The 22,297-nt window shown below is 48.5% G+C and overlaps 1 protein-coding gene across 1 annotated transcript in view; it reads right to left on the reverse strand.

Annotated features, from left to right (window-relative positions):
• LOC144175771 (uncharacterized) overlaps positions 1 to 22,297 on the reverse strand; it is a 77,503-nt gene that overhangs the window by 54,261 nt on the left and 945 nt on the right. The window contains exons 2-4 of the mRNA XM_077704785.1: positions 21,119 to 21,221; positions 12,860 to 12,903; positions 7,274 to 7,379 (exon numbers count right to left, since the gene is read on the reverse strand). Coding sequence (XP_077560911.1) covers positions 7,274 to 7,379; positions 12,860 to 12,903; positions 21,119 to 21,221 — 253 coding nt within the window. The remainder of the gene's footprint in view (positions 1 to 7,273; positions 7,380 to 12,859; positions 12,904 to 21,118; positions 21,222 to 22,297) is intronic.

The following is a 22,297-nucleotide window of genomic DNA, read 5'->3' on the forward strand; positions in this document are numbered from 1 at the left end:
CGGCTCCTCGGCACTGCCAGTCTGCAATGCAGAAGTGTGTTTTCGCGACCTTTTCGCTGGTCTCGCAGCCTGCCCGGAAGTTTGGCAGAGTAGCGGAAAGTTCGTGATTTTTGTGGCCCGGTCATCGGAAGCAGCAAATGATTCTGGGGCGCTTAGGCACGGCTGGCTCCGATGAAGACTCGCGTTCCCCAAAGGTAGCTGAATCTTGTCGGCTCGAAAGGCTTTCGAACTGTACTGCCGCCCGCTGGGCACGCCCCCCGATGTGCGCGTTCACAATGATGGTGATTTTAATAACGTTGCTATGTCTAGCCAGCTCTCTTTCGGCACTAAATTGCACTTCACATTCATCAAATATTATCCCTCGCGTAACCAGTCCTGCTAAGCAGTACAGGAGCGCATGCCTAAACATGTTGCCGCGATTCTGCGCACGCCGCAACTTCTGGCGTGTCCATCGTTCAATTCAAGAGAATGGCGAGCTCGCCGTTCAACCCAGCAACAACGAAACGTTCTATATTATCGCCATGAGCCTAATGGTTGACTTCACGAACCCAGATTTTTGACGCACGCAACGTATTTCGCACTGAAATACGTAGTTTTCAACGGACTCCGTCTTTCGAGATGCGCGACTTTCCGCAACTGCTAGACGTTCAAGCATTATCCCCGCGTCAGCGTCACTACTATTGACCACAATAGATAAAATCATTAAACGGGAATCAAACGGACTGCGTAACCTAAATCCGGAAAAAGATCGTCGAAGGACACTGAGGGATACATCTACATACACAGCAGCCCTACTGCCGTCATGATTTTTGTTGCCTCGCCCAATTTAAAGGAGTATTTACACAAAGTTTTGAAGGCGAGGTAACTTCGGAGATAGATTGGTGTGAACACACCTTCATCATCTGCAAAATACGATCGGCAAATACAGCCTACAACATATTTACAACCAAGTGTGTGAAACGCAATCGAGAAGCCAGCGGAGGACCTCGCACAATCGACATTCCCTGGGCGTGGAGTAAATAAAAATCCAAACACGCCACGAGTTTGCTGCGTTGGCCGCTTTCGCACTGCCGGCGTTTCTCGCCGGCTCGCCGCGTTCATCGGAGGTCGGTGCTTCTGATCCTGAGCAATGAACGATCCGATCGTTGGCGGTGGAGGCACCGGGATTTCATTGGTTCATCGGGCAGCTGGCCGCCACCGGAGCTCTACGGTGATTCCAGACGCTATTTTTATTGCATTTTATTACACTGGACGCAAAGACGCGCCGGGACACGAAAAGCGCACTCAGCGAGCCCCACGGTCGCGACACAGGCGGCGGCCACGGCCGCAAAGTCGCGCAGGCCGGCGCAGGTAGCTCCAGCGGTAGCTTGTTACCGCTGCACGAAATAGGACTCAAGTTCCAAAGAAGGCAGCACATACGAGAAAGGAGTTACTGATGCGATTCCAGATTGCAATACAAATTGCCATCTGCACCGCTTACGAGAGTGGCATTCTAATATCCGCCGCAGTGTCAAGCCTGACACATCTGTAGGCAGACCTGTAGGGAGACAGGCCGGCTGCTCCCAGAGCGCGTTTCACTACCCACAGTCTCGTCGCTTTCTAGCCGCGGCAGCAATTTCCACTCGCGGCGCCTGCATCACGTCTACGGACGCTTTATAATTAAAGGGCTGACGAGATCAGTACGTAGGGGCATTAGCAGAAACCACCGCTGTCACGGTAGCGACAATGCTACGGCAGCTTTGCAAGAGCGGTGATATCCGTCCGACGGTCACGTGGACAACTTTGTTTATACAAAATCCCTCGTTTCCCGGCACCCGGTGAAACCGTAACTGCGACTGGCTACATTAAAAACATGTTTAAATAAACAGTTGTCATGCGCTGAAGCAAACGAGGTTTCTACACGTGATAAATAGGTCGTTCGCTACATATCGGTACAAAAAAAAGGGCCCATCTCCCCGCGAGGGGGACTCGAGTAAATGCGTCGCATAGGGGGTGATGTATTGCGTTAACGTTTAGTGTTTGGAGAGTTGGTGGTAGTGAATGCGTTGTATCAGCAGCTTCTTGACGTAGTTTGAATGAGTCAAAGATATAAGGCGCGTTCGTAGCCTTTCATTCTGTGTCGGCTTTGTGGCGCAGTGGGTAGAGCATCATGTACCTTGCGTTCCGCCCGCAGGGTCGTGGGATCGAAACCAGGCGCCGGTAAGTATTATTTTTTTATATAGTGTAGGGGGAGGCGTGCGGACCTGTTGTTGAGAGCGAGGAGGCTAGCGTGATGCGGGAGAGGAGGAGTGGGGGAGAGGGCGCACCTGGAACGGCTGTTGCGGACGCCGAGGCACGCCGACAACGCCGGGTGATATCGTGAGTTAAAGAAATGCTCTGCATTTAAAAAAACCAAGATGCGAAATTTTTGTGCCAGTGCTCCTTCGTTTCAGCGAACTTAGGTGGACAGCCAATCGCGCTGCAGAAGCTATCGTTTGCTTCATTCCGCAGTTTTAAATGCAGAGCATTTAAAGCACTGAGCCAATAGACAGCATTCTGATAGTCTTTCTTTGGCTGCTTAAACTCGAAAATGTTAGTATGTATGTATGTATGTATGTATGTATGTATGTATGTATGTATGTATGTATGTATGTATGTATGTATGTATGTATGTAAGACAGAAATAAGAGTTAGCAGTAAAGAAAACCTCCGAAAGCAAAGGGCAGGATGTCACCTGGCGGGCATTTTCTCCACTTTCTTTCTTTCTTTCCAAATTCTTTATGTGTTTCAATGACCTACCACATCCTCCCCTTTGCTTTCCGAGGTTTTCTTGACTGCCATCTCTTATTTATGTCTTATTGTCAACGAGCCCCTCATTTCCCATTCTGATTCGCTACATGCATAGCGAGGGCCTCTGTTCTGGCAGTCTTGGTGCCATAGGAAGCTTAAGAGGGTTCAACGCTGGTCGACCACTCTTGACATGTTGTAGACACTCGAGTCACGGCCCGGTGGTGACAAAGAATGTCCCCTTCACCCCGAATAGTCCGAGTGGCGCTGGCTACCACCCCCAAGCACAGGAAACAAAAATACCTTAACATAAATACCCCAGAAAGTGGAGGGGAAAATCGGCCCGCCGGTAGCGTAGTGGTTATCGCACCAGACCGGTATTCTGGAGGGCGTGGTTTCGGATCTTAGCTGGCGGGAATTTTTTCTCCACTTTTTCTTTCTTTCCAAATTCTTTATGTGTTTCAATGACCTACCACATCGTCCGCTTTGCTTTCTGCGGTTTTCTCGACTGCCAACACTTATTTCTGTCTTATTGTCAACGAGCTCCTCATTTCCCATTCTGATTCGCTACATATATGTATGTATGTATGTATGTATGTATGTATGTACGTATGTATGTATATATGTATGTATGTATGTATGTATGTATGTATGTATGTATGTATGTATGTATGTATGTATGTATGTATGTATGTATGTATGTATGTATGTATGTATGTATGTATGTATGTATGTATGTATGTATGTACCGTAATTACCCGATGCTAAAGCGCCCCCGATGCTAACGCGCACCCAATTTTCCAGGCAAAAAACCAAAAAAACTTGCACCTCCGTTTGCAACGCGCAAGTAACTTTGTGAGCAAGAAAAACGAATGCGAGAGAAACGGGCGATTTATTCCCCGAAGGAATCTCACTCATCTCACTACTCGTCGCTCTCCGCGGACCGCAACGTCTCGTCATTGGCGCCGTCAAGCGCGTTCGCGATGCCACACTTCTGAACGAACGTTCAACCATGTTCGATGGGATCGTGGCCCACGCCTCGTATGCCCATCCGAACAGCTTCTCCAGAGGCATACGCTTCAGCCAACCGCTCGTTGTGAACGCGTGGGAGCCGCTCGTGGGCCGCGGAAGCGGCGCACATTCTTTTACGCTGCTGCTAATGCTGCTATCAAGAGCGCAAGTGGAATAATTTGACGATTTGTGTACACGCCTAAAGAAAAGCTTAGGCGCCTAGATCCGAAAAATTGTTGTTAAAAGCTTTGGCGCCATCTTGAGATTCCGATGGGTCGAACTAAATCTCAGCTGTTTCGGCAGTTTCGGCTTCGTGTCCGATTATAACGCGCATGCGATTTTTGGGCCTATTTTTGCGGAAAAAAGGTGCGCGTTAGAATCGGGTAAGTACGGTATGTATGTATGTATGTATGTATGTATGTATGTATGTATGTATGTATGTATGTATGTACGTATGTACGTACGTATGTATGTATGTATGTATGTATGTATGTATGTATGTATGTATGTATGTATGTAGCGAATCCAAAATGGGAATGAGGGGCTCGGTGAGTTAAGACAGAACATAGGTTGGCAGTCAAGAAACGTCGGAAAGCAAAGTGGAGAATGCGATAGGCCATAGAAACAGATGAAGAATTTTTTGAGTCAGAAAGTGATGAAAAAATTCCCGCCGGGTGGGATCCGAACCGAGGTATTCTGAAGGTTGTGGGTTAAGATCCCACCTTACGGCCATTTTTTCACCACTTTCTTTCTGACTCAAAAAATTCTTCATCTGTTTCTATCATCTACCGCATTCTCCCCTTTGCTTTCCACGGTTTTCTGGACGTTCAACCCTTATTCTGTCTTAATTCACGGAGCCCCTCATTTCCCATTTCTGCTTCGCTACATGTATATCGAGGGCCTCTGTTCTGGCAGTCTTGGTGCCAAAGGTAGCTTAGGAGGGTTCAACGCTGGTCGACCACTCTCGACATGTCATGGACACTCGAGTCACGCCCCGGGGATTAAAAAGAATGTCCCCTTCAACTCGGGTAGTCCGAGTGGCGCTGGGTACCGCCCCCAAGTGCACGGAACAAAAGATACCTTAACATAAATAACCGAGAGTGTGGTGGAGAAACAGCCCCACCGATAGCGTAGTGGTCATCCTACCAGATCGGTATTCTGGAGGTCTCGCGTTCGGATCCCACCCGGCGGGCATTTTTTCACCACTTTCTTTCTGCCTCAAAAAATTATTCATCTGTTTCTATGACCTACCGCATTCTCCCCTTTGCTTTCCGAGGTTTTCTTGACTGCCAACCTTATTCTGTATGTATGTATGTATGTATGTATGTATGTATGTATGTATGTATGTATGTATGTATGTCTGTATGTATGTATGTATGTATGTATGTATGTATGTATGTATGTATGTATGTATGTATGTATGCAAGCATGCATGCATGGATGTATGCATGTATGTATGTATGTATGCATGTATGTATGTATGTATGTATGTATGTATGTATGTATGTATGTATGTATGTATGTATGCATGTATGTATGCATGCATGCATGAATACATGTATGGATGTATGCATGCATGCATGTATGCATGTAAGTATGTATGTATGCATGCATGCATTCATGCATACATGTATGTATGCATGTATGTATGTATGCATGTAAGCATGTATGTGTGTAGGTATGTATGTATGTATGTACGTATTTATGACTTTATACAGAAATGAGCGTTGGCAGTCAAGCAAACCTCGGAATGCAAAGGTAGGTCATTAAAACAGAATATACAATTTGGAGAGACAGAAAGAAAGTGGAGAAGAAATGCCCAACCAGCGGGCATTTTTTCTCCACTTTCTTTCTTTCTTTCTTTCTTTCCAAATTCTTTATCGGTTTCAATGACCTACCCCATTTATGGGCATTTTTCTCCACTTTCTTTCTGTCTTTCCAAATTTTTTTTTTGTTTCAATGACCTACCACATTCTCCCCTTTGCTTTCCGAGGTTTTCGTGACTGCCAATCCTTATTTCTGTATGTACGTACGTATGTATAGAAGAAAAGAAAACTTCGAACAAGGTAGAAACCACGATTGTTGCCAACGTTTCAGCAAAGAGACTTGCCTTTGTCAAGGCCTTGCCTTCATATGTATATATGTATGTACGCACTCATTGCATACTACAGTCACTCGGTCGGCCTTCAGGTACTCGATAGGCGTGGCTGCAGATCTTTGGGAGAGGCCTTCGTCCTGTAGTGAACATAACCAGGCTGCATGCATGCATGCATGCATGCATGCCTGTACCTGCCCCTCTATTCAGCCTTCCCGCCGCAAGTAACGGAGTGTGTGGCCGAGAGGTTAGTACAGCCAGAAATGTTCGTAACCAGTAATTCTAGAACCACTTCATAAGTGTCCATATTATTCAGCAAAAAGAAAGTATTTGTCATACTGGAGGCAAAACATGAATACGAAACAGGATTGAAATATTGCTTACAGCGCGAACAAGACGAAGTGAGTGGCTGCACGGACAAGCACTGACTTCCAACTAATAATTTATTTCTGAAAACACAAATTTATGTATTCACACATCAGCCGGGCTGCGCGAACAATACAATGGAGTACCAACTCACACAAACTCTCACGTTATTCAGTTAGAAATCTTGAACTGGCAGTGTGCTTTCAATTGAAAGTAAAACGTCCCCGATATTTGTTATAGGAAATAAAACTGCCCATTGAAAATAATATTTCGATCGAAAAAATGAAGGAAGCTCACACTAACGCGTAAGACGTGGAGGTTGCGAAGCTGTATTTTTGGAAGCGATAATCATTGGACATCACCTGGGAAGGGCGCAACCTATGATGTGTCTTTTTCGTTCCCAGCAAGTGTTGCACCATTACGGCAAACGCTTGAGTATTTTGTGCCGGGAAAGTGTTGCCACGATTACGGCGAATGCTGGATTTGTTTATTTGGCCAGTCTTGGCTAATCTCGCAGAGTGAGTACGCTCGTAATTCTGGGCCAATCTCCCAAAGTTGGTATGCACGTCTTTTTCTTGGTATTTTTAACTGCGGACCCGAGAAATAACTATTTGTTGAACAGCTTCGCCGTTGAAACACAAAAAGAGTACGCGACGAGCGTGTCCCACGAGGGGGCGTTGCCAGTTAAACATAAACGAAAGGTTCCGGTAGACGGCTTTTGAAGAGCGGAACGCAAAAAAATTGAATTTATTTTGCCAAACCTCTTGCGTGCTTACCGTGGGAGGAGAGAAAAGGAAGGTGGGGCGACACTTACGGGGAAGCGGCGGCATAACACTTTCGACGACATTTCCAGCGACGCGCGCAGACACGGGGCCAGTTTTTCCGCAACCATCCTTCGTGTTTTCGCTTTCAATCAGAAATTTTGCAGATAACATGGACCAACCAGTGAATCGCAAGCAATCCCTCGTCCACTTACGCTTGAGGGAGAGGCAACGCCGCACGTAGCGCCTGTTGGTAGCGGCCGAGCCGTCTTACCTCTTTGGCGTTCCAGGGCTGCACTGCGGGCAAGAACCCTGCGCGCAGTGGCACGAGGGTGATGGAAGGGCGCAATGCCTCGCCGGCGATTTCGCGTTCGATTACCCTGGGAAGAAGGAACTACGCTCAGGCCGAACTCGTGCCGTGGAAAGCAATGGCGGCTTTAGAAGTTCCTCCGGTTTGTTCTTGCCGGATTGCGTCCAATTGTATAACCCATAACAAACACACATGCTATTAGAGGAGAAGATCTGTTGCGCGCTGTCACATAAAACAATGCAAGACGTCGCGTGTACACTTCTTGATGTAGCACGGGACAGATCGCTCGCCTTGTCCTTCGCCCGCTACCCAATTCAGTTTGGTCATTCAGCTGTGATTGCCTGAGGGAGACCTGGCTGTCACACGAATGCCTCACGTGCAAGGGTGAGCCCGTATCTTTCGGTGACCTTTTGCATGTTGTGGGACACTATGTGCATGCACGGCATGACATCCATTTTTCGCGGATGGGAGATATATTTGGGCTGCTTCTCTCCTTTCACTTTTTTGTGCAACGTCTTTGCCACAGGGACGACGACAGTGCCAGGGAAGCCGGCCCAGTGAAGCCTCCCAATGTGATTGATAAAACCGTCCTGCAGCTTGTGAGGACACGATTTTTGTAACGCAGAATCCAGTGCGACTGGAGCGATTGCCGTTTTCACTATTTTTGAATTCGGTGACTCATAGGGTTGCAGTTCTTTCTGAGTGCGTGGATTGTACGACACCAACATACACGGTCTTCAGAAAACCCCTAGAGAATGTCTAAAAACTGCAGTTCATTCTCTGCAGCTGCTTCGTGGGTAACGGCTAGGCCTTTCCCGTGTCGATTAAAAAGCGTTAAAGCCTTCCCTACCGAGGCAAGGAGCGTTACCACAGTTTGTTTCTTTAAAATCACTTAAAAGTCATCAACATATCTAAAAACGGTAACAACAAAGTTAGAGTCAAGGCATCATTATAGGTTCCGTCTAGACTGCTTAAAAAGATATTGCACAGACTCGGCGCGACACAGGACGCGACCACATGCCATGACGTTGTAGGTAATGCTTTCCTTCAAAGATAATAAAAGTGGAATGAAGATAAAACGCGAGCAGTACCATAAAATTTGGAACCGACATTCCAGTGGAATTCTGGAACTCCGCCGCCTCACTCTCATGGATGCATGACTGCACAGAAGCGAGTAAATGTTCATTTGGTACAGAGCAGTATCTGTCTGCCACGCAAACAGAAAAGCCAAACCCAACAGAATGGTAATCTTTCAACACTTGTTTCGAGTAGCAAAAAAGTCGTCAATGTGCAAAGAGTTCAAGTGTTTCTGGAGGAACCCAGCGCAAAGTGAAGCCTTTTTGAGTGAAAAAGTGTTAGCGATGTGCGAGGACTTGAATCGACAGCATTTCAAGAAAGTCGTGAAAGCCAGAAAGGACAACACATAAAATGTGTTTGTTTCCGTAAAGGCTAACAAATCCGGGACACCATTTAGGACTATTGTCAGTAAAAGAGCGTCCTAACAGCAAGAAATGAGCCGGTTCCTCCAGAAACACCGGAACTCTGCCCATTGGTGACCCTTTTGCTACTGAAAACAAGGTTGACGTCTTACAAGTGTTGAAAGATAAACACTCAGTTGGGTTTGGTTTTTCTGTTGACGTGATACCCCTATACAACATTATACCGCATGCAAATTTCCTCGCTTCTGTCCAGTCGTGCACCGATAAGACAAGAGCGATGCATTTACAGAATTCCACTGTAATGTGGGTTGCAAACTTTATGTATTGCTGGAGTTTTATGTTTATTCGACTTTTATTTCCTTTGCAGGAAAGCATGACCTACAACGTCATGGCATTTGTAGTTGGTCATGTGTCGCGCCGATTCTGTGCAATATCTTTTTAAGCAGTATAGACGGAACCATTGTGAGGCCCTTGGCTCTAATTTTGTTCTTACCGTTTTAGACATGTTGATGACTTTTAAAGAAACTAACCCAGGAAACGCACCTTGCCACGGTAGGGAAGATTTTAGAGCTTTTTAGTCGCACGGGAAATGCCTAGCCTTTACCCACGTAGTACCTCTTGACAATGAACTTCAGTTTTTAGACATTACCATCAGGGTTTCTGAAGACGATGTTTGTTGGTGGTACAATCCAAGCGCTCAGCCCTACGAATTGGCGCATTCAAAAACAGTGAAAAGGGCAATCGCTTCACTCACTCTGGAATCTGCGTTACAAAAATCGTGTCCTCACAAGATGAAGCACAGGTTTATCAATCAAATCGGCAGGCTTCACTCGGCCCATTCCCCTGGCACTGTCGTTGTCGCTGTGACAAAGAGGTTGTTGAAAAAAGTAAAAGGAGAGAAGAATGCCAAAGATATCTTCCGTCCGCAAAAAATGGATGTCATGCCGCACATGCACAGCGTGTCCAACAACATGAAAAAGGTCGCCAAAGATACGGGATGTCCCTTGCATTCTCTGCCCCGTGTGAACTTGCGCGCCTGTGCTCGCGCGTACCGGGTGAACGAAGGAAGAAGGCATGTGGGAAAAAAACACTCAAATCGCTGGGTTTATTGTGCTGGCGGTGCTGTGTACAAAATCCCGCTATCTTGCGGAAGGTTCTACGTTGGCCAAAGTGCCGTTGCGCCAACGAGATAGCCACGGAACACGAATTGTCCCTTGGAAAACCTAAAGGAGCACATTTCCCAACCACTCCTGTGGCTGAGTTTGTGAGCCACGGTTCAATGAGATAAAAATACTTAACAAAAGGAAGAACGGGAGGGCGAGGGAGTTGACCAAAGAGTATTTTATCATAGAGAGAGGGAATGACTGTGTAAGTGATAACTCGATTGCTCTGTACTATAGCAAAATGGGCTTTATGAAAAACTCGCTGTAAACATATCTGGTTTTGTTATCACCTGTGTATGTGTACAATCCTTCTGTCCCGCCCTCTCTTTTCCTAGTGAATATAGGCGCATGCCTAGCCGAATAAAATCGTCGCAAGTTAGCGCCTGTTTCGCCTACTAGATTTCTTCATCCGTGTTTCTTGTTGCGCTTCAATTCATGGCAATTATTGGCAACTTTAAGTGTGACATTTAGGTGCACCCTCTGTGCGGTGACAACCGCTTTCTGTTTTGTTCTCACGGTGGTTGACATCCTGTTTCGTGGCTAAAAGGAATACTTTTTTTACTCTACTCATTCTGCTGTTTGCCGCACGCACATTCAGGTTGCGGGATTTGCAGTAACAATAATATCATGAAATCTTCATTTTATCATTACGGTGCGCATGATGACGGGGGCGTGCAGTACAAGCTGTCATGGAAAGCTTGAAAAAGCTACCAAACCCTTGTGGGGGAAACGGAGAAAGGAGACATGTTTACAAAATATACCTGACACCAATAACCACAGGAACAATGGGTTAGATTTTGTAACTCCTGTTACAAACTCATGCAGAAGCAGTAAAACGACTATGTGAAGAAGTACCGTTCTACAGATTAGGGAATGCTATGATTGGCAATTTCGGATGGACGCAGAAAAGAAAAGCACATCCGGACATAAAAATAAGATGAATGACGGAATAAAATGTGGCAACGACTCTGTGATGCTCTGAAGAAGCACGTTTTTAGCTTCAAATTGGTATTGAGCAGTCCCGGACGCTTGTTCTCTGAAGCTTATACGCCACAAGTAGTTCCGTACTTTGGAACATTCCGCATATCTGCTTTCTGGGTCTGCATATTTGTTTTTACGGCTCCCACAGAGCAGTCTTCCGAAACAAAAATGTGCTGTCTTTCGTTTCGCGCATGAAAGAATGGCACTGACGGTACAGGTACAATTTGTTGTTACGGGTAAAAATGTTACACCTTAAAGAAAAATGTCTTGGTCAGGTAATGGAGGAATATTTTCAATTATCAGGAAAAAGTTGTCTTGTAGGGCGTGTGTAGGTTTCCTCGTGTCGTGTTTAGCGAGACTAAGTTTAGACTAGAACAAAATAAACACGGATAAACTGGTATCACCAGGCCCGGCGGTAGCACCTCACGCTTACGGTAGACAATGCCTACGGTCTGCGATAGTTTGGGAGCGACACAGGCTACGTGGACATCCCAGGAGAGTGTTTTGGTTCACAATAACGACGCATGTTTTACGATGGCGCGATTTCTAGCGGAATACGTTGGTACACATATGCGTCACAAATCGGCTTCTTTTTGCTTTTTTCTCTAAGGATGCCGCCTTGCTATTCTGAGCATCCGTTCATGTACGCCGTTCAGCGAAATATGCTCGTGCCGTGTGCGTGACAAGGCCTTTACTTCCCGTGCCAGCTGCTATATTCATCCTCAGGCGGTGCCTGCACGTAGGAGCCGGCGCGTCAGCAGCGCTAGCACTACTTCGGAAGGCATGTTTGGAAGGCTGTCATCTTTCCTGTACATTTTGTTTATTGTATAAACGTTGTGTAATACGTGTAAACGTTGAATATATCCCTGTATTTTTAAATCGTGTTCGCGTTCTTTGCGTGAATGGTGTGTGTGCCTCATATGACAATAATCACCGTGCGAACGTGCGGTTATGCATGTGCCTTGTCAGTCGACTACACTACGAATAACAGCTGGGTCGCTCTGAGACAACCTTTTGATGGTTCGGTTTTGTTTTCTCATATCTTGCATATAATCAGTTGAAATCAGCGCTTTGTCCCTGCTCTTCGTCCCCGTGTCTCATCTCGCGCTATTTATGAACAGCCACTTTACTGAGTTTCAAGTTGCCTTTTTTTGCGGTTCGCAAAAGGCAGATGTGCCGCACGTTTTTGTGCTTTAGGGAGAACGGAAGTTCTTTTAGCAGCGCATTGTGAAACTGATGCCGCATCCGCGCTGGGCCTTGCTGCCCTTCCCGATGTTACACATGAAAGTAAAAACTTTTGCTCAGATATATTTGGCGTGTGTTGCAATTCATCTCATTGAAACAACAATTTTATAACCATTGCTGGTCTTTGCGCTGCGTTCTGACCGTTAGGCCTTCATTGCGAGCCGATAGGGGGCTCCCGGGGTCGCGGCGGCAAGACTTGGTCCTCCCCAATCGCACGCCTGCGCCCGCATGCACGCCCACTGTACCATCTTGGTTGCATGTGTAGCGGGAAGGGCTCGCTAAGCACGCATGCTTTGCCTCAAATAAACCCGATGTTTCCTTTGCTCTGAATAATGGGAAAATGTTTGCCTAACGCCAGGAGATTTAGTACGCCACGGTTGTGGCCATATATTGGCCCTTTTTAACAAATTATTTCGACTTTTCTAGCCAAGGCTGAATCAAGCAAAAGACGGATGGACGGACGGACAGACCAAACGTTTTGCGTTTAAGTAGTCTAAGAAAGACTACCGTTTTTAAAAACGCCGCTTTTACGGTCCCTAGCATCCGCACGCCGACCGGGCAGATAGGTGGGGCTTAATACTGGTGACCAGAGCACGCTTTGTGGACTTAAAAGCACGTTTTATTCGTTTGGTAAAGTCCGCTTTTGCAGACTAACAGGCGGAGAGACTGATATCGGTGTAAGTAAGGATATCAGTAAGGTGGTAGCGGGAGTTGTCACTTACCTTGTATGGGGCTGGACGTCCTCGCAGACGCACACTACGAAACTCTGAAAGAAAAAAAAAAGATATTGGATGTAGCATATTAGGAACATTTCTAGAGAATTAGATGCTTCAATACAGCAGCGCCATGACGTTTCCAAAGCGATGGGTCTAAGCATATTTCTTTGATCCCATTGCCCACCAGCAGAAATACGTGCTATCAGCAAATCTATTACTTCAGGAAAACTTGGTTTAGGGGTGTAGTTAATTACCTTGTAATGGTGCCGCCAATCCCCGAAGAGGTATGCTTGCAATTAGAGGACAATAATCCCCCGGTGCGGGAGCGCGTGAGCGGATGGAACGCGACGGGGACCACCATCGGTCGGCATAAGCTCGGTGTGTGCTTGGACAGCACCGAACGTGATCTACACCCACCCGACGGCGCCCGTGCTACCGCGCCGGGACGTCGCCAGTGAACGCCGCATTACGGGGGCCGTGCCGTAGCGCCGGTCGCTCGTACCCGCTACCACACCGGGCACCCGTGCCTTGCGCCGGGGAGTCTGGTCGTCAATCAGGCGGGGCCGCCATCGGTTCGAGAGGACCACCCGTCGGAGCCGCCGCCCCTGCCTGCCTCTCTTGGGCCTCCGGGCGAGAGGTCCGTGCTACCGCGCCGGGCCGCCTCATGTTCCTGCTGGGCTGCGCCACCGGATCGGGCCACGTGTGGTTCGAGTGACGTGGGGCCAGCCAAAAGGGACCAGCACGTCTGCGACCCTCGGCTAGTGTGACTGCGACAATCCATGTGAGCCCAGTCCAGATTGCACGCGTATGTTGGGCGTTCGCTACCATCGCTGAACTGGGACTTGCGCGGGACTGTTAGGAGGTGCAGGACTGAATCCCGCTTGTTGTAGTTCTCCTTTCTCATTTGCGTTTGCCGCATTTGTAACGTTTTGGTTTCTTCCCGTTTTGCCCATGACCCATTTGAGCTGCTTTTGCCGCATAATACATCGCTCCTACGTTTCCCCTTCGTGTTGTGGCCTCTGTCGTCATTGACTCCGTGTGCTCGTCTCGTGGTTCCCACCACCGAACCCTGAGTTCATCACAATTGGCGTCCGCGACAGGACCTCTTCAATAACATCTCGAAGAGGTCACGAGGCTTGTCCAAGAGGCGTGGTGACAGAGGACCGACATGGAGGTGGAAAAGGTAGTGGCCAGCGGAAAGGAGCTGGGACTCCGCGATGCCGAGCTGCGGGAATGGGTTAACTCGGAACAGGCTCGGTTGCGCGATGAGAGGGCGGCAGAACGGGAAGCTCTGAAGGCCGCAGCAGAGCTGGAACGCGCAAAGCAGGAGAGCCTGAGGCTCAGCTTAAGACTACAGGAAGGCGCGCAAAACAGCCCACAAGCTGAGGGCTCCGTGGCAGCCCAACATAACCCCGTGCCTGTCATGTCGACGAGCCCACATAACTTTATCCCCCCATTTGATGCGCGCAGAGACGACCTGGACGCATACCTCCTAAGGTTCGAGAGGGTCGCTGCAGCTCAAAAATGGCCGGAAGATAAATGGGCCGTCGGATTGAGCACATGCCTCACCGGAGACGCGCTCTCCGTCATCGGAAGGATGACGCCAGAAGATTCTCTCGACTACCAAAAAGTCAAGCTGGCGCTCCTTCAGCGGTTTCGTTTTACCCCTCAAGGGTACAATGACAAATTCTGCCAGGCGAAAGCTGAGGACGGCGAAACCGGAACTCAGTTCGCAACGCGACTTTCCGGTTATTTTGACCGATGGCTCGAAACAGCTGGTGTTCCCAAGACGTTTGAAGCGTTACGGGACAAGATGATCGCGGAGCAATTTTCCAAGTGTTGCTCGTCGCAGCTGGCCATTTTCATTAAGGAAAGGGACTGCACGTCGACCAAAGAAATGGCAGAAGCTTGCGATCGCTTCCTTGAAGCACAAGCTCTCACAAACTTGGGAAAGACCAGGGACGAAATAAAAGAATCGCAACCAGACCTGCTTTCCAAGAGAGCTCCCACCTGCTTTTTATGTGGAAAGACTGGGCACAGCGCGCCTAACTGCAGATTTGCAGGCCACAACATCCGCTGTGAAAATTGTGGAAAACAAGGCCATCACGCAGACCGCTGTCGCTCTGAGTCTCCTGATAGGAAGCAGGTGTCGGCTTGCGCTATTGAGAAGTGTCGTTTCGACAACACGCAACGGCACCACGGTAATATAGGCACATTGGCACCAACACTTGCCCAGCGTAGAAAGCAACGCCAGCTCCAAACGAGCAGTGCTGCAAGGCGCATGCCTGTTGTAACCGGTGAGATCTACGGACAACAAGTTCCCGTTCTGAGAGACACCGGAAGCAACGCCGTCATCGTGCGACGAGACCTCGTCCCTGATAGTTGCCTTACAGGCCGTGCATCAACCGTCCATTTTGTGGACAATACCACAAGGAGACCTGAAGAGGCTTTTATCCACGTGGATACACCTTACTTCACTGGAAAAGTCCTGGCCAAATGCATGGCTAATCCCTTGTACGACCTCACACTTGGAAACGTACCAGGCGTTAGGGACCCGAACAGACCTAACCCCGCATGGAAGCCAAAGCAACCAAGACATCCAGCGACTCCAGCGGTGCTCAGTGGAGAGGCACATCCTTCTTCGGCCGACGAGAACACCAGCCACGTCCCTCGGAAAGTACAGCATAACCGGCCGGCAAGTCCCATCATGTTCGCCGGTGTTACCAGAAAAGAGATGCGCCAACAGCAGCAGCTGGACAAGACTTTGGCCAACTGCATGAAGATGGCGTCGGCAGAGTCCTCTTCCGATAAAGAGAACCACTGCAAGTTTGTTTGGCAAAAGGGGCTGCTGTACCGTCGGTACGCTTTACCATCTGGCCGCTTCATTCAGCAACTTGTTATTCCGCATCCTTTCAGACACGCGGTCATGAGAAAGGCTCATGAAGGAATACCAGGTCATCATCGCTTCCTTAAAACGACTAAAAGAATTCTCCGGGATTTTTATTGGCCCAATGCTTACGCCGACGTCCGAAGATTTCTTAGGACCTGTGAGCCGTGCAAGACAGGAAATCCGAAATGTGAAGAGGGCGTCGCTTCTACGAGAAAGCTGCCTACTGTCGGCCTGTGCGTAACTGAAAGTCTGGTGTCAAGGGAAACGACAAGCCCATAGCGCACATACGGACCACAATGAGCATAAGCATCTGTGCTCGGAGGTCAAAGTGTTCAACCTTGTTTTGGCGTCTCTGCAGTGAGGTGTCGTGTTCTCCAGGCGATGCGTACGGCCAGTTCGTGAAATCTGTTGACTGTGCGAACAGTGCTTTCATTCTATTTTCTTGCACCACCTTTCGCCCACCGGTGTCTTCTGAAAGTGTGTGTGTGGCGTCGCCCCAAAACACTTTCTAAAGCCGGGGGTAATGTGATGAGCTCCAGGAAGGAAACAGGCGCAGAAAAGAAAACAGTGGAAGGAGACGGGGCCAATCACTCGCTAATGGGTATGCGCCTCCAGAGAAGGAGGAAGAGGCGGAGGAACGCGACCGGGCTCTTGGGCGGACGAGCGTTCGGGGTGCGCCTGGATCAGCTGCGAATACACCCATCGACGGCGCCCGTGCGACCGCGCCGGGACATCGCCAGGTACCTCCTGGTTGCCAACCGGATCCGTTACTGCACCAGGCAACAGCGCCGGGATCCCTCTCCTGCATTCTTCGCTGCGCCTGGTCTCTTCGCCTTCCGTTCCGGTCAGCGTGGAACCATCGAGCCACTCGCTACCGTGTCATAACGGACTGCATCAGTGAGACTGTTGTGTTTTTCTTCACGCATGTGCTTTCTCTCACGAATCGCCACCGAACTGCGACAGGGAAGGACTTATTCACGCTTTCCTCTCCCTTTATGTTTCATTCTTTTATTTCTCTATTTTTTTTCCGTCCCGTTCTGCGCATCCCAGCTTTCCAACTCTCGGCAATATATTGCATCTACGCTTCACCTTCATGTTGTGGCCTGTGTCGTCATTGACTCCGTGTGCTCGTCTCGTGGTTCCCACCACCGAACCCTGAGTTCATCACATACCTATAATTGCGCCTAGAGAAAGAGAGAAATAACTGCATTGGGAGACGCTGGGGATCCTAGGCGTCGGCCAAGAGCCCTTGGACTCTAGCAGCGTCCTCGGCCAGCTGGACGGCCCAGACTTGATGTGCTGAGTAACTGTAGGCCCATAGCATATGTGCTAGATCTGCCCTTTCTTTACATTTGTCATATGTAGGAATGTTGCCCGGGATAGCAGTAGCTATACATAACCGGGTTCGGATACGAATTCGTCTGAAGTAGTCGCCATACGACGGATTGCCTCTCATTGATTGATGGATGAGGGGTTGGGAAACGGCCCCGTTTTAGACGGTAGTGATTTGTTACGTCCCTGTAGGACCCGAGCGGATCCCTGCCCGACCATCGGAGCGACTGGGCGAATGTGGTGTTTGGGTCGATGTCAGCTCGGTCGGTGAACCCTCGAGCAGCATCATGCCCGCACTCGTTCCCGGCCAGCCAGGAGTGGGCGGGTGCCCATATTAGGTAGATTTTTCCGGTCCGTGCATAGAGAGGAAAGCTGGATTTAAGGATTGCAGACGCTTCTGGGGAGATTCACCCTCTTGAAAAATTTATAATGGCAGATTTGGGACCACTGATTACATATTTTTTGTTTGCGAAGACCTTCATTGCCAGTGCAATGGCCGCCTGTTCTCCCGCATCCGGTTCGTTCGTGCGAATTGAGAATGGCGCCTATTCAATTTATTTTTTGAAATTTCGGCTGCCAAACCAAACAATAGACGGTGCTACGCTGCCAAGTGAGGGCCTAACCACCATGTCCTCATTCTGGCCAGCCACAACAGCCGCATTTACACTGCACCCTTCCTGGTAAGCAAAGCCTTTCTTCACACTCTTGTTCTGAGCGTAACGTTGGCTTCCCAGAAGGGCTGCGTCCCTGGAAAGAGTGAGCTTTCGGAAGCCTCTTTGTAGGCGTGACGTCGGTTGCCACTTAAACCATTGCATAGATTTCCTCTATCAGCAGTCTGGTAGAGGAAATCGCATTTCTTTCATTTCTTCCATTCCGCATTTCTTGTATTCAGAATCGACAAGTCAACGGTCGAAAGGTTGATCACTTCATTTGTCTGTACACTGATAAATTATTGGGTGGTAAATTTGCGAATTCGTTTAGTATGGCATATGAGATGCCGAGAGTGGCCGTCAGCTTCATTGCAGATGGTGCAAACAACAGCCAGTGGCGCTTTCGGCGTCGGCGGGGAGCACGCAGTGGAGGCCGCTGTGACACACGCCCCGCTCTGTTGCTCCGCGTGCGGGTGTTGGAAATAGCATCATCATCATCACCAGACTATCTAAGCCCACAGCAGGGCAAAGGCCTCTCCCATTAATCTCCAATTACCCCGGTCCTGTGCTAACTGCCGCAAATTTATCCCCGCAAACTTCCTGATCTCATCTGCCCCTCTAACTTTCTGTCGCCCCCTGCAACGCTTGCCTTCTCTAGGGATCCACTCTGTTACCCTTGATGACCAACAGTTATCTTGCCTTCGCATTACATGCCCTGCCCACGTTCATTTCTTCTTCCTAATGTCTACTAATATGTCCTTAACACGCGTTTGTTCCCGGACGTACTCCGCTTTCTTCTTGTCCCTTAATGTCCCTCTTCTTGTCCCATTGCCCCCTGAGTCGTTCTCAATTTAGGTTGAACCCTTTTAGTGAGCCTCCAAGTTTCTGCCCCGTAGGTGAGTACAGGTAAGATGCAGCTGTCATACACTTCCTACTTCAGGAACAGTAGTAGGCTGCCATTCATTATCTGAGAATGCCTGCCGTATGCACTCCACCCCATTCTTATCCTTCTAATTATCTGTGCCTCGTGGTTGAGATCCGGGATCACAACTTTGCCTAAGTAGATATATTCGCTTACCACTTCCACTGCATTGCCATCTATCTCAAACCGCTCTGCTGTCCCGAGGTTATTGATTATTACTTTGGTTTTCCGCATATTAATTTTCAGGCCCACGATTCTACTCTGTCCAGTGCTGAAGCATGCTTTGCAATTGCCGCAAGTAAGGCAATGGCATCATCAAATCTGAGGTTACTGAGGTATTCTCTATTACCTCTTATTCCGATTTGTTCCCAATCCAACGTTCTGAATACTTCTTGTAAACATGCTGTGAATAGCATTGGAGAGATTGTGTCTCCTTGTCTGACGCCCTTCTTTATAGGTATTTTACTGCTCTCCTTATGCAGGATGATGGTAGCTGTGGACTCATTGTAAATATCCTCTAGTATTCGTACCTAATACGTATCTACCCCCGGGTTCCGTAACACCTGAATGACTGATGAGGTTTCGACCGAGTCAAATGCTTTTCCGTCATCTATGAGGGCTATATATACGGCTTCAGTATGCCCAGCGCACTTCTCTATCACCTGATTGATCGTGTGAATATGGTCCATTGTTGAATACCCTTTACGGAACTCTGCTTGTTCTTTAGGTTGGCTAAAATATAAGGTTGCAGGAATTCTGTTATCGATTCCCTTGGTAAGTACCTTGTAGACGACTGACAGTAAGCTCATCGGCCTGTAATTTTTCAGGTCCTTCATGTCACCTTTGTTATGAATCAGGATGATGGTCGCGTTCTTCCAGTATTCCGGTACACTTACGGTCATCAGGAATTATGTATACAACTTTGCCAGTTTCTCAAGTACAATTTCTCCGCCATCCGTCAAGAGGTCTGCTGTTATCTGATCATCACCAGGTGCGTTGCCCCCTTTTATTTCTTTAAAACCTTTCTTACTTCTTCGGTCGTTAGTAGTGGGATGTCTATCTCCTCTGAACTACCTTCTCGTTCAGCATTATCCTGGATGTCCCTGCTACTGTGCAGATGCCTATAGAGCTCCTCGGCTACTGTGAATATTTTATCTCTATTTGTGATGACATTGCCTTACTTGTCTTTAGGTGCATACATCTGATTTTTCCCCACGTCATGACGCCTCTTTACTGCTTTCAGGCTACCTCCGTTTTTTACAGCGTATTCGATACTCTCCATATTATACCTCCGTATGTCAGCTGTCTTACACGTATTGATTAACTTAGAAAGCTCCGTTAGTTCTATTCTGTCAGCTGCGGTGGAGATTTTCATGGTTTTCCGTTTCCTAGTTAGATCTTTCGTCTCCTGGAAAGTTTACCTGCCCCCGACTTCTACTGCACACCCCGTGATAATGCGTGTAAGGTTGTCGCTGGCTTCCTGTGTCGTAGGCTCGGCTTCCTCGGTAAGAGCTGAGTATCGGTTCTGCAGCGCGATCCTGAATTCTTCTATTTTACGCCTTACTGTTAGCTCATTAATCGGCTTCTTTCGTACTAGACTGTTACGGTTCCTCCTCAAATCTAGCTTAATTAGAGATCTTACCATACGATGGTCACTACACCTTACCCTTCCGAGCACTTGCACTTCCTTCACGACACAGGGTTATCACAAAATATCAAGTCTATTTCGTTGTTATGCTCCTGACATGATTGGACTACTTTAGACCATTATTTTCATGTAAGCCTGATGATAAAACTGTGCGACTATTTTGTATGTTGCTTCCTGTATGAGAACGTACTTTCACAAACGACCAGGAAAGTACTATGTGACAAGCAAACATAGGTTCCCAACCAAAGCGTACTTTCTCTGCTAACTTACACGGCAGAAGCTTCGGAGCCTACTGAGCACTTTTGTGGTCATCTCAACGAACCGTAGATAAAATAGCAGTGGGTGTAGAAATAAAAAAAGCTCAGCGGTATAACTGTCGTTATGAAGCAAGCAAAATAAATAAAATAAAAATAAAACACCTTATTAGGATGACGCCCCGTGTAAATGGTGGCACTCTGGTGGCACTCTGCTTGCGCACATGTTTTGGGGTGGGGGGGAGCGAAACACATGAACCAGTCTTCACTGATAATGGCTAGACCATGTCGTGATTAGAAGCAGGGGAAGACAGAGCATTTCGTAGCATTTTGCACGGTTGAGGATTATCAAACAACTGAATCTCAGCGCAGAACGATGGAGTGATAGAGCATTGATAAGAAGGTCACAGGAGACGTGTGGTGCAGTTATCATAAACTACACGATTCGCACGTGGCTTCCTATCGCTTCCTATTTCAGGGCTACGTCGAGCTCGCCAGAATGCGCCTGTGTAGATCACGGTTTCGCGCAGACGTCGCCAACAGCCATCGGATTTTGGCCTGCTGCTCACCTCCGGTCCGACGTCGCAAATGCGTGACCAGGTATTTCTGTTGTACAGCATCCACACAGCGCCAGCGGAGTCGGCGTAGCACAGGTTGTCCCCTGTACTGAAACTGAAAACGCAAGGTCTGTTAGCTCACCTTGACCACCATTTTATAAACGGAGCTTCACACTTCACCAGCTCCCACAGCCCACAATTTGCACAATTTTGTCGCAAAAACAACATAAATTTTTCAAACTCTGGTCGCCTCGTGCGGCACAGCGCTCGTTAATAACGAAATCAGCTCAAGCATCGGTCGTGGCGTTCCTGTAGATGCCATATTCATAGATTTTGAAAAATTAGCTCCATCTTCCTGCAGGGAACGCTGAGTAGATGCGGAGCATCTCGTGGTTCCGTTGGCTTGCTTGCGCCAACCGACTAACTGACGGGACTGTTGCTTCCATCGCACTTCATCGGAAGAACGGAGTGAAGTGGAGTCAACCGCAGCAAGCGCTGAACTGAACGCGCGCAGCGCGCTACCCGATTTACATACAAGGTTGAAGAAGAGGAGACGAGAGGAGGAGAGATGCGCAAGCGCCGAGCATTCGCGCCGAAGAAGCTCAGCGTCCGCCGCTCGCTTCAATCATTTTCGCTCAGCGTCGCGTGCCCTTCGCTGCGCAGCTTTGTCTTCAGTGGTCGCACCTTTGCTGTTAGTTTGTGGGGTGGTGCTGACGCTTGCTTGCGCCAACCCACCAACTGACGGGACTGTTGCTTCCATCACACTTCATCGGAAGCACGGAGTGAAGTGGAGTCAACCGCAGCAAGCGCTGAACTGAACGCGCGCAGCGCGCTACCCGATTTACATTCCAGGTTGAAGGAGAGGAGACGAGAGGAGGAGCGACGCGCAAGCGCCGAGCATGCTCCGTGAAAGCAGAAGTGAGAACGCGGGAGAAGCGAAAGCGAAGTGCACGCAGCTGGGACGAGAGAAGAAATGGCGGGAGTATCGCGCAGCTGTGGGAGAGAGAGAAGGACGAGAGTTGTGCATGCGAAGTGTGAGTGCCGACGCCGACGCGGGACACGCCCAGACTATAATATGCTCCGCATCTAAAAAATTACACCATCTCCCCGAAGGGAACTATGTGGTGATGCAAAGCGTGGCGAAGCGGCTTCGCTTTCTCGAAGTTTGGCATCCGCTGCTCGACGCCGACG

Source organism: Haemaphysalis longicornis, unplaced genomic scaffold (assembly GCF_048455015.1).
Source record: "Haemaphysalis longicornis isolate Haplotype H1 unplaced genomic scaffold, Haemaphysalis longicornis Haplotype H1 scaffold_3, whole genome shotgun sequence".
Taxonomy (NCBI): Eukaryota; Metazoa; Arthropoda; class Arachnida; order Ixodida; family Ixodidae; genus Haemaphysalis; species Haemaphysalis longicornis.